The sequence below is a fragment of the Rhinolophus hipposideros genome (genome assembly GCF_964194185.1).
Source record: "Rhinolophus hipposideros genome assembly, chromosome: 15".
Lineage (NCBI taxonomy): Eukaryota > Metazoa > Chordata > Mammalia > Chiroptera > Rhinolophidae > Rhinolophus > Rhinolophus hipposideros.
In genome coordinates this window covers 31,884,229-31,897,640 of record NC_138061.1, presented here as the reverse complement: position 1 = coordinate 31,897,640, position 13,412 = coordinate 31,884,229, and the positions used below count along the sequence as shown (strand labels likewise).

Below are 13,412 nucleotides of genomic sequence, written 5' to 3'. Positions count from 1 at the left end.
AGTCACGTCCAGGAAGTTAGGATCTGTGCATTCCCAGATTTCAAAAGAGTCAGCTACTTGTCTTCCAGGAGCAGCAAAGCCTAGACCCTGCCGGGCCAGCCAGACATGGGACAAGCAAGGCTTTCCTAAGCCCTTTTTGCCTTGTTAGTTGTAGAATCCTAACTGACCCCCTCAAAAACACACACATTAGGCTGGAAAGCCATCAGCCTCTGAGTGTCAGACATCTGATTTCACAAGGGTTCATTAAGCTTCTTCAAATTCAAAACTGTATCTCCATCTGGATGTGGATGAAAAAGGAGTCACATAAACCTCACAAGCTCAGGGGTAGCCAGCATGGCAGGCCCTCAGAGACGGAAATTAACTACACATGATGCTCTGAACATAAAAATTCCTTACTAAAAGCAGGTTATGCTGGGTAGTCTCATCCTGGGCCTGTAACTTTCTTGACAAAGGTCAATCTACCTTAAGTGAGGCTGTCTGTTGCCTTTTTGCATCTAAGATAACATACTCTTGGAATATCAGAGTAATCCCTTTTTCCAGTTTTCTTAGGGTACAACCCACCCACCAGAGTATGAGACCACAGAACTCACTGTTATCTTGTTCCCCCAAATACCATCTCTATGTGCTATAAATGTTAATTATTTACTATCATGTACTCACCAATGTAAAAGAAGTATGTGTCTCTGTGTTTACTTTTTATCCAATCCCAGAAATTTCATTGCTTTGCTTTCTCCCACCCCCTTAATCTACCACCAATGGATTTCATATAACTCTTTTTATGTCTCCTTCTTTTATTCTAATGTATAAAACAAGCTGCAAAACTGCCATTCTGCAGAGCATCTTCTCAATCCACTGAGATTTTTGCTTCCCAGCAATTGTCAGTTTGACTCAGATAAACTCATTAAACTTCGCTACAGGTTTGGACATTTCTTATGTCCATAGGGAGATTGCCTTTCTTTTTATGCTGTCTCCCTTTTTCCAGAGGCTCCAAAAAAGTGAACATCATAGGAAAAATCATGAATTACAGAGACTTGTTCCATTGCCAATACTCAAAAAAATTGAATTCTAACCACCGCACAAACTGCAAAAAGCAAGAAAGTTGTGTCCCATTAATACTTTTTTCTTTTATTTTAGCAGCTTTCCCTGATTGAGATGTTCCAAACAGGATTTATGAAATTATAAGCATATAATAGTTTATATATAATGGTCATCGTATATGCCAATGTAATAGCTACAAAACATAAAGTCATCTTTTTTTCCTCATTGCAAATTTACTGAGACTCCTCAGTAAATTCAGCACTTACAGGGTTAACTTTAGCTGCCTGAGAGGACTTGGGCTGGGAGCCAGTGTTTGGGGTGGGTGGGGGGGCAGGGGAAGGAGGAGTAAGGGAGTGGCAATTAAAGCAGTGGTAGCACCACACTGAAGAAATGAATGGAACAAGTTGTGCTTTGTTTGTTTGTTTTCTCTCCCTGGGAACTAATTAACCTTATTTTCCTCCTACTTGGAAAAAGAGCAATACAAACTTTTAATATTTTTGGTCCCTCCAAAGTTCACCTTTAGAAATGTTTCAGCTCTTTCTCCTCCCACTGGGAGGGAAGAATAAAAACCGGAGGCATTTCCCTGGCTGCAAGGTTTTTCCCCTCATTCATCAGCTGGGCCAAAAGCAGCCAGAGAGAGGCCAATTCTCTTAGGGTTGGATCTCTCAGTTTCAAACTCCATAAGTAACTTAAATCTCTTATCACCAGATAGTAGCTTAGCTGCTACTGCATATCACAAATGATTGTACAGCCACCAAGCACCAAAGTTTTGTCATCCCCTGGCCCTTGTCCTTCCCTTTCCCAAACAGTGCTTGCAACATATTTCGTGAGTCAGCATCCTTCAAATATGGGGCTGAGGGAACCGAAGAACACTCTCAGGTTTGCTCATTTGCTTAAAGAACTGAACAGTTTCAGCATGTAGTAATAATCATCAGTAAGATTTATTACAGTCTGTTTTCCTCTTCCCTCCCAGGTTCTTGGGCTAGGGCCCTGCAAATTAGATTGACAAAGAAGAATTAGCAAGAGAAAAACAAAACAAGCAGAAGTTTATTAACATGTTCCTCACACATAGACACAGAATAGCTCAGTGACGTAGATAGATAGCACAGCACGGGGGAGGAAAAAATCCTTTCCCCCTCTACCCTCCTAGATTCAATGGCTGAGCCCATGAATCAAATTGATAAGAGACAGAGAAACAAACAAACAAAAAAAACAGTTTTAATTACATCTAGAGCCACAAGAGTTCACAAAGAAAAATGTGGCTCCCAGAGGTGGTCCGATGATGGAGGCTTATATACCATCATGCGGTGTTGATAAATCATTGGCAGATCTAATCCCTTTCAGCGGGTGTTCAAAGCTGACAGAACAAATTTGCTGCCATTATGATGTTGATAATTTTTGCTAAGGCTTCATAGCCTAGTGTGGTGTCTTCTGTCTCCATGAACACATGAAGCCCAGAGAGGCCAGATGTGTTGGAAGCGGGCTGCTTCAGTGGCAACACAAAGCACCTGAAAATTCGGAAGGGTGCTGACAGTGTTGAACTTTCCCTGAGCCCTGTGCTCCTGGAAAACAGCTATGGTCAAATAACCCCTGCCCATCACCCCCCCTCCCCTACTAGAAATGTGGAGAGTTTTGCTAAGCTACTCCATAGTATTGCTGCCTCACTATCCACTTTGTTTGGCTAAGCAGCCTAAGGAGGGCCTGAAACATTGTCCCCCCTACCCTCCAAGCAAGTGCACGTCCTAGATAAAATACCTCTAGGGTCACAAGCAAATATAAGTTCCTGATATGACTTCCTCTACAGCCCTTATGATCAACAGTTTCCCCGCCTCCCACAGCCTTCCCCTTGTGTATTCCTTAGCTAGGACTCTTGCGGAGCTTACCACAACTCCATTCTTTTTGGTTTCAAGTGCCTCATGCAGCCTTATCCTGGGAACACTAAAGCATTTTACCCATGGAGCGTAAATAAGACATGTGCCCCAGGTCCTGCCTCCCTCTCTCTGCCTGGTCCTGCCTAGCTCTGTGGCTCCAGGACCTTTGAGTAATGAACCTGTCTGTTCCAGCTTCCCTTCTGGCCTTTGGATAAACTGCCAGGAATCACCCTTTCCCCTATTGTTTGGCTAAGGCTCGTCGTGCCCTCCTTGTTTACCTATGACAGGGCCAAACACAAATCCTCCAAATTCCCATTCCAGTTCTCATAAATGGTTAGGTGAATGATTTTTCTCCACTGACCAATCAGCATAAAATGCCTATAAATTTAACTTGACTAAATTTCTCTCCTACCCTACAGGACCCTGAAAGCTGGCTCACCCCTCAGATTCAACAAGCACTGGAATGCCAAACAGTCCCTCTCAAAATCTGGCTGAGGACAAGGAAACATTATTTCCTACTTAGCTTTTGGATCTCCCCACCTGCTCCTGCCTTCCCTCACACCCAGTTCTTTCTAGCCTTGTTTACTCCTCCATAGACAAGAAAAGCTATTTTCTGACTAATCTTTGAGACATTTGCAGATCTGATGATCAGAACCTTCTCCCTATTCCCATAGTCACCTTCCCCCTATTATGGTAGTCACCCAACCTTATTGCAATAGTCTTTTTTTTTTTTTTGCAATAGTCTTTTTTTTTTCACTTAGTAAACTTTATTTTTAAAGCACTTTTAGGCATATAGAAAAAAATGCACAGAAAAATACGAAGTTCTAAAATATCACCCCATCCACCTGCTCCCTCCTTATACAGTTTTGCCTATGATTAACATCTTGCATTCTGTAGCGTAGTAATTCCTATTGATGAACCAAAATTGATACATTATTACTAACTGAAATCTATTGTTTACATTAGGGTTCACTTTTTGTATTGTACATAACATTATGTATGTACCACTAGACCATCATAGAAGAGTTTCACTACTTGAAAAATGCTCTGTGCTCCACCTACTCTTCCATTCCCCATTCTCTCTATTCTCTTGGCAACCAATGATCATTTTTTTTATTTCTATACTTTGGCCTTTTCCAGAATGTCATATAGTTAAAATTACATAGTGTATAGCCTTTGTAGATGCTTCTTTCACTGAGCAATGTGCATTTAAGATTCCTACATGTCTTTTGGTGGCTTGATAGCTCATTTCTTTTGACTGCTGAGTAATATTCCGTTGTCTGGACACACCACTGTTTATCCTCTCACCTGTTGAAGGACATCTTGATTGCTTTCAATTTTGGCAATTATAAATAAAGCTTCTCTAAACATTTATATACATGTTTTGTGTAAACAGAAGTTTTCAGTTCATTTGGGTAAATATGTGGGAGCACGATTGCTGGATTGTATGCTAAGGGTATGTTTGTTTAGTTTTGTAAGAAACCACCACAGTCTTCGAAAGGGGCTGTACCATTTTGCATTCCCACCCGCAATGAATGTGAGGCCCTGTTGCTCCACATCTTCACCAACATTTGGTGTTGTCAGTATTTTGGATTTTAACCATTCTCATAGTGTGCAGTGGTATCTCATTGTTGTTTTAATTTGCAACGTCCTAATGACATATAATGTTGAGCATCTTTTCGTATGCTTATTTGCCATTTGTATATCTTTTTTGGTGAGATGTCTATTCACCAAAATATGTGTGCATTTTTTAATTGTTTTTTTTTTCTTGTTGAATTTAAAGAATTCTTTGTGTATTCTGGATATAAGTCTTTTATTAGATATTTGTTTTGCACATATTTTCTCCCAGCCTGTGGCTTGTCTTTTTATTCTCTTAACAGTGTCTTTCACAAAGCAGAAGTTTTTAATTTCAATAAAGTGCAACTCATCAAAAAAACTTATCACCCTCTTTCATGGATGGTGCTTTTGGTATTGTATCTAAAAACTTATATCTGAACTAAGGTCACTTCAATTCTATCCTATGTTATCTCCTAGAAATTTTACAGTTTTGCATTTACAGTTGGGTCTATGATCCATTTTGAGTTAATTTTTGTGCATGGTGTAAGGGCTGTGTCTAGATTTTTGTTTTGTTTTGTTTTGATTTTGCATGTGGATGTTCAGTTGTTCTAGAACCATTTGTATAAAGGACTATCCATTGAACTACCTATGCCCTTTTGTCAAAGATCCATTGGCTGTATTTGTGTAGATCTTTTTCTGGACTCTGTATTCTGTTCCCTCGATCTATTTATTTCTTCTTCTTTGGCCAGTACCATACTGTCTTAATTATTCTAGTTCCATAGTAAATCTTAAAGTAGGGTAGAGTCAGTCTTCTGAATTTGTTCTTCTTTAATATTGTGTTGGCTATTCCAGGCCTTTTGCTTTTCTATAAAAACTTTAGAATCAGTTTGTTGATAGCCACAGAATAATTCATTGAGATTTTTTTTGAGGTTTAAAAGTTTTATTTCTATAAATCATAGCCGATGAATACCAAAGCCTTCACACATCAAGACCATGTTCCAACTCAAACCTGAAGTATCACTCTGCAAGAAGAGCTACTCCCAAAAACAGGGAGTGGTGCAACAGGCAGATACCTGCGAAGTCCAAACTCTTGGGTGGAAAGGGGTCAGGGCCGCAGGGCCTCAGCCTGAGCAGCCCCGGGCAGCCAGCTGCAGTGCATGCACTCAAAGATCTGGTCCACTTCCAGCTTGCTTTTGGGGACTTGGCAAATAAATTTGTCCCAAAATTGGTGTCCCATGTCTGAATGCACCACAGGCAATATAAGTTCTCGTACCTCTGTTTTTTCCATTTTGCTAGAAGCTTTCCATCTGATACAGGACTAGAAGGGGATAGCTGACTGGAAGTGACCCCCTTTTTAAGATCTCTTGTCCCCCTGCACAGGCCAGTCCCTCCTGGGAAAGGCTGGATGCCTCTCCCAGGCTCTGTGCAGGGGCGTGTCAGTGGCTCCTTGACTTGGGCCCTATGGTGGGAATATCTAAATCGCCCTAACTGAAGCTTGCAGCAGAGTACCCCACTTCAGCAGCTGTACAGTCAGAGTTATGACACAAGGCACTTCTCGATATCCCAAACTGACAATGGCTCTCTTGAGTATTCCTTTAGGCATAAGCCACTGGCCCTGGTTCAAGCAGCTTCCATCACAGACATCCCTGAAATCACATCTCTGGGGCCATTGTTGATAGTTACATATTAGACAAGAATTTGACATGTTCCACAAAAATCTATGTCTCTGTCCTCCATGGATCTTTCACAACACTGAAGTCATCAGAAGGCCCACGTATCCTCTATCTCCTAGGCCACAATGACCTAGGAGAATCTGCTTATCAAAACTGCTTCTCGCAAACCTCCTCTCTACTGCCAAAACTGAGCATGTACTGATAGTCAAAGCAGAGACAGCCTTCCCTAAGTTTCATTTTCACCAAGATAGAGCCCTACTAATTTTATTGGACCTTTGGGGTGTGCAAAATACTTATCTGTGAAACCGTAGAACTCTGAGGACCAAATCTGAGAACTGAAATTCAGTATAATTTTCACCCATCAATGCATGGCACCCTGGCCCTCATTAAATTACCCAGAAGGAGGAGGGCTCCTTTCTACTTCTCACAAATGCTCTGGCTGGGCAGAGGTGCAGAGATTAAGGTACATGTGTAAGTCATGGTGATGTAATGTACAGCATCAGGAACAGAGTCGATAACATTGTAGTAACTATATATAGTGACAGATGGTTACTACAGTTGTGGCGATCACTCTGTAAGGTCTGTCTATAAATGTTGAATCACTATGTTGCACACTTGAAACTAATATAATATTGTATATCGATTATAATTTAAAATAAATTAATAAAATAAGAAAACCTGGAATGGCTCATCCCCCAGTATTCTAGCAGTTTCCTCAAGCCATGTCACTCTATGTGAATGATCCTTCTGGTGCAATGTTTGTTCTCATACCATGAACTGCAGTAGGCAGAAGGGGAGCATGTGCGTGCACAGCTCTTCCTGATTCCATTTCCTTTTGGGGTGATAACTGTGCAGGTGAGTATTCAATGAACAATTTTGATTTTACTCACTCCTGATCTCACTCCCTCCAACGCAACACACACACACACACACAAGCTTCATTGGGTAATATTTCTTGGCCACAGTTAGGTGGTGAGAAAGTTCACTGAATCTCCTTATTTGAGTGGTTGGCCACCCAGTCATGCCTTGTAGCAAGAACAGACTGGGATCAGGACGTCACCTCCGAGGCCTGGGGAAGATGACTTACGAATATGGGGAGATTTTGAGCTAAAGACTTGGGGAGAAATGGGAGACTTATCATGAGCTGCCAGTTATATTTGCAGAGGCATCAGTAAGCCCGAGAGTCTCTACTCACCTGGATTTGTGAAGTTTCTCTCTCTGTCTCTATTTTAAAAGGGAATGTTTCATAATCTGTTTATGTGATTAGATTATGGTTAGACACTGTGAGTTAGGATGGTAAGATTTATATGAAAGTTGAATCCATTGGGATAAAAAACAATTCATAAAAGATCCCCTGTGGGATCCTTCCTTGTGCCTAATGAGGAGGAGAGATATCAAGTATGGGATGTAAGATAATTGGTTGAAGACTCAGAGGCAAATATATGTACATAGGATGTGAAGATGACTTTTTCAAGTATTAAGACATTTTTTTTCACTCATGATCTAGGAGGGGGAATAGGACTTTAGTTCTATTTCACAAGAGGATGAAATACTGGAAGGACCTTCTGGTCTCACTGACCCAATATTATTCTCTCTTCTCCATGGGTAGTTAAGAGATGACTGTAGTTGTTGAGATTTTGAGTACTGTCATCCACTAAGCTGCAGGTTACCTGACATCAGGATCACTGAATTACAAAAATGGCACTTGCTACTTCCTTGCATAAGCACATCTGACCTCATGCAGTGTTCACTCATCCCCCTACTTCCGTTCCTGTGCAGTAAGCCTGGCATTATGAGGTAGTCCCACCCATTTTTCAATCACTCTAGAATGGGTTGAGTAAGTTCATACAGGCTTGGAAGGCAGCATGGTACCACCTTCTCCATTCCAGCTTAAGCATGCATGAACACCATCATTTGGAACCATATGTGGCTCTCACATTTTGCTCAGAACCCTTCATGGAAAGTGAGAAAACCAAACTGTGTTTATGTGTTCGAAATATGGAAAAGATTAGTAAGGAATCTACCTTTGTATGGACCCTCTCTCCACATTTCTTCAGACAGCATTAGAGATGCACTGCAGTGTTGAAAAGGAGCAAAGGAGAAGGGATTTTCAGTGGTGAGGATGGTGCTGAAATTATTTCACGTTAGAAGAATGAATGTCTTTCTGGTTGCCTTCACATAACCTTCATGTTAAAACCATATGTTTTCTCACGGTTTTTAAGTCGACCTGCTTTCTGTCTTAATGACCCAATCATAGACCCCTGGGAGGGAACAGGTTATGAAGGCAGGGACATTAGGGGTTAATATTTGACTATTCAAAGTGCTGGCTGCATTTCCACTGGACTGAATGCTCATGAAAAATACAATTAATTGTTGTCTATTTTTACAGTGATGAATCAAATGGGAATCTCATTAAAGATAGACTTGTTCAACTGAGATGTAACTTTACATGGAACTTGCTAATTGAAGATGTTGAAGTGCCTGATTTAGAAAACAGGGTCTTCGATGAGATTGAGTTCCTAGACACCAAATACAATGTGGGAATATACAACCTTCTGGCCTATGTGAAACACCTGAAAGGACAGAATAAGGAAGCCCTGGAGAGCTTGAAAGAAGCTGAAGACTTAATCCAGCAAGAACATGCCAATCAATCAGACCTGAGAAGTCTGGTTACCTGGGGCAACTATGCCTGGCTGTATTACCACATGGGCCGACTGGCAGAAGCCAGGATTTACCTGGACAAGGTGGAGAACACCTTGTCCAAGAAGTTTGGCAGTCCTAACTGCTACAGAATGGAGTGTCCTGAGATGGACTGTGAGGAAGGATGGGCCCTGCTGAAATGTGGAGGAAAGAATTATGTACGGGCCAAGGCCTGCTTTGAAAAGGCTCTGGAAGTGGACCCTGAAAACCCTGAATTCAGCACTGGGTATGCAATCGCCACCTATCGTCTGGATAGTTTTAACAAAACACAGATCAGTCAGGCATTTTGTCTACACTCCCTAAAAGAGGCCATCAGGCTAAATCCGGAACATGCATATATTAAGGTGCTCCTTGCTCTGAAGCTTCAGGATGTGGGACAAGAAGCTGAAGGAGAAAAGTACATTGAAGAAGCACTGACCAGCGAGTCCTCCCAGACCTACGTCTTTCGCTATGCAGCCAAGTTTTACCGAAGAAAAGGCTCTGTGGACAAAGCTCTTCAGCTCCTAAAAAAGGCTTTACGGGCAACACCTAACTCTGTCTTCGTGCATCACCAGATAGCAATTTGTTACAAGACACAAATGATTCAAATAAAGAAAGCTACAAATTGGCAGCCTAGAGGACGGGATAGAGAAGAAGTCCACAGATTGCTTCAGCTGGCTATATCTGAACTTGAAAAGACTTTGCAGCTAAAGCCCACAAATGAGATGGCTTATGTTGAACTGGCTGACATGTATGCAGAAATTGGCCAGCACAGAGTGGCTGAGGACATTTTTCAGAAAGCATTGTGCCTAGAGGTCTGTAGTCCTCACCTACAACAAGAGATTTATTACCGCTATGGCCGATTTCAAGAATTGCAGAAGAAATCTGAAGCCAATGCAATTATCTATTATTTAAAAGCAGTAAAACCAGAAGAGCCATCATTTACAAGAGATAAAAGTATCAGTGCTTTGGAGAAACTGGCTCTAAGGAAACTTCGGAGAAATGCCTTAGACATAGAAAGCTTGAGTATCCTTGGGTTCATCTACAAATTGAAAGGAGAAATGAATAAAGCCCTGGAGTGTTATGAGCGGGCCCTACGGCTGTCGGCTGACGTTGAGAACTCTGTGGGATATGATTGGTAGGCGCTGAAATATGGAACACTCTCATATTTCATTAGATTTTAGGTTAACATGTACTAATCATCTTTTCTGCTTGCTGCTTTCAGAAACATATTGTGTAAATTTTGAACAATTACTCAAACCCGGTAATATATTAGTTGTATTCAGAAATAGTGAAACAGAATATATATGTCTCTATGTGTGAAAGAAAGGTACCATTTCTCTATGAAGGCTCTACAGTAGAAAAAAAAGTTTGTTAAATATATTTTTAGCATATAAAGCACTGCACTTACATAAAATAAAATGTTTAATTCATTAATTTGATGAGTAGTTTTCAGTACTAGATACTAAGAACATTATGGTGATGTAAGGAAAATTATTTTTCTTTACATAGCTTAGGTTTATTGACTTGGGCCCCATAAATTAGACTAAGAAAGGACAGATTAACAGAAGAAAAATAAACAAAATTTCATAAATATGTGCATCTCACATACACATGGTACCCGGTGATGAGTAGCTCAAAGGGCTGGATAGAACTTGGGCTTATATAGCATCTTAACGAAAGAACAATACATTGGGCCGGACGGTGTGGCTCAGGCTGTTGGAGCTCCATGCTCCTAACTCTGAAGGCTGTGGGTTCGATTCCCACATGGGCCAGTGGGCTCAGCCACAAGGTTGCCAGTTCAACTCCTTGAGTATCACAGGGATGGTGGGCAGCGCCCCCTGCAACTAAGATTGAACACAGCACCTTGAGCTGAGCTGCCGCTGAGCTCCCAGATGGCTCAGTTGGTTGGAGCGAGTCCTCTCAAACACAAGGTTGCCGGTTCAACTCCCGCAAGGGATGGTGAGCTGTGCCCCCTGCAACTAGCAACGGCAACTGGACCTTGAGCTGAGCTGTGCCCTCCACAACTAAGATTCAAAGGACAACAACTTGACTTGGAAAAAAAAGTCCTGAAAGTACACACTGTTCCTCAATAAAGTCCTATTCCCCTTGCCCAATAAAATCTATATAAAAAAATACATTTTTAGAACAGTGATAAGACAAAGGAAGAAAACGTTGAGTTTCTAAGGTGGCAAATTATAAGAAGGTAAACACTGTGGGTGCCCAAAAAATGTATACACATTTTAAGCAATGTCATCTATAAGTTCGCTGTAATTGGAAATGTCTGGACGCTGATGGTAAACACTTTGAGTACCTCAAGACAAACATGACTTGTATTCATCTTTTGTTATTGGTATATATTGAGTATTACAGTTTTAATACAGTTTTTTCCTTTCTTGAAATGTGAAAAAAGGCCCGCCCGGTGGCTTATGTGTTTGGAACACCGTGCTCCTCACGCCTAGGTCTCTGGTTCTGTCCCCTCATGGGCCAGTGAGTTGCGCCCTCTACAGCTAAGATTGGGAACAACAGCTCTCCTTGGAGCTGGGCTGCTGTGAGCAGCCAGAGGTAGGCATGGGCTGCTGTGCGCTGCGGTGAGTGACCATTGGACAACATGAGTGGCTAGCAGCCAGCGAGAGCTACCGTGAGCAACTGCCTCAGCTGGGGGTAGTGCAAGGCTCATAATACCAGCATGAGCCAGGGAGCTGTGTCCTATACAACTACACTGAGAAACAACAGCTTGAACCTGAGTTGGGGTGGTGGGGGGGAGGCTGAAAAAGGGGAGAAAAAAAATGTGCATACATTTTTTTTTGACACCCTCTGTATATGGGGGAAACTAATGGAAGATAAGGGCTAGTTAGTAAGGTTTGTCACATAGATTCCTCTGGTGGTGATCCTGGGCTGATGAGGGCCTGGAGTTGTCTCAGGTGATTACCTTCTGTCCAGGTAGAGAAGGGAAGGGGAACACCTTTAGAAAATCCTGTCCTGCTTTGTGGCAGATGGGGGGATGGCAGAGAGCTTTTCTTCTATATGGTTCTCCCCTATCCAAAAGCAAAGAGTTCCTGTGAGATCTTTCATGAGCCAAAATGGCATAAACCTAAAAAGCAACTACCTTAGGAGCCATTTTGCTAATGGAATAGAGATAAAGCACAGAGGCTCACAGACACAGCTCAAAGCCACGGCAGTTTCATGCTGAGATGCTTGAGTGTACTTCCCAGGGAAGAAACTTGGCAATGCCACTCTCGCTGCTGGGGTCGTGCACTGCTTCTATTAAAGCTCCCTACAAAACAAACAACGAACACCATTCTTTTGCCATTTTTCGTAAAAGCGAATGCCTTCAGAACTTTCGATTGGCAAAATAGGTACTTTTTTGTAAAAGCGAGGTGGCATAAAGCGAACTTTTGAAAAGTAGTGGATGCCTGTATCTGCTTCTTCTCCATTGCCTTCAGCTCAAAATAATTCTTATGCCAACATGGCATGCTTTAGAGTGGTATATTGTACTATCCTTCAGTGAACAAAACAGACATTTTCTCCAAACCTCCTGTGATTTACTGTTAAGACAGAGGGATTGTAATAGTGGCACTAAGTCTTCTATTTTGAGATTTGGATCTCTGGTATAATTTGATTTAACAAGCATAATTTAGTTTGAGACTTTTTGAAAGCTTTCTTTTCTTTCTTTACCTCTTAATAATTCTGCTTCCTATACAGTTACTATGCAGATCAGTTTCAATGTTTCTATTTACTTTGGCCCAGTGCTGGCCCTGGGACTTGGGAGAGGTTTTGCATCTCTCTGGAATCCACTCCTGGCTCCAACTTAAATCTACATAACATATGGAAAGGTTGTGATAACCAGCTTAACTGCACCTTCCCCCACCCCAAGGGACAAAGCTGAACTCAACAGAAACTTCTACTACAGGCGGAAGCTATTTCCATCCTGGTTAGAAAAGATAAAACTTGAGACCAAAGACTCTATGCAGTAATTTGCAGTAGTTTTCAACAGAATCTGCCCAGCTGACCCTTCTCTTACTTTAATAAACCTTCCTTCTGTATTTCTACCTGACTCGTGAATGTTTCACAGCCTGTGAGCAAGCAGACACAACATTTTCAATCTAGTGAGAGAGACAGACGGTAAAATAAGTACAGTCATGCAGTGCTTAACAACAGGAGACATTCTGAGAAATGCATTGTTGGGTGATTTTATCATTATGCAAACTTCAGAGTGCACTTACACAAAACTAGATAGTATAGCCTACTATACGCCTAGAAGTATAGCCTATTGGTCCTAGGTTACAAACCTATACAGCATATTACTATATTGAGCACTGTAGCAGTTGTAACACAGTGGTATTTGTGTATTTAAACATATCTAAATATAGTAAAGGTACCATAAAAAATGGCAGACCTGTATAGGGCCATTACCATGAATGGAGTTTACAGGGCTGGAAGTTGCTCTGAGTGAATCAGTGAATGAATGGTGAGTGAATGTGGAGGTTTACGACATTACTGTACACTACTGTACACCATGTAAACACCATACACTTAGGCTACAGTATTTTAAAACATTTTATTTCAATAAAAAATTAACCTTAGTTTATCG

At 41.4% G+C, this 13,412-nt stretch overlaps 1 protein-coding gene across 1 annotated transcript in view; it reads left to right on the top strand.

The window, feature by feature from the left end:
* IFIT1B (interferon induced protein with tetratricopeptide repeats 1B) overlaps positions 1-13,412 on the top strand; it is a 26,360-nt gene extending 12,948 nt beyond the window's left edge. The window contains exon 2 of the mRNA XM_081074807.1: positions 8,529-13,412. Within this exon, the coding sequence (XP_080930933.1) occupies positions 8,529-9,960 (1,432 nt within the window). The 3' untranslated portion in view covers positions 9,961-13,412. The remainder of the gene's footprint in view (positions 1-8,528) is intronic.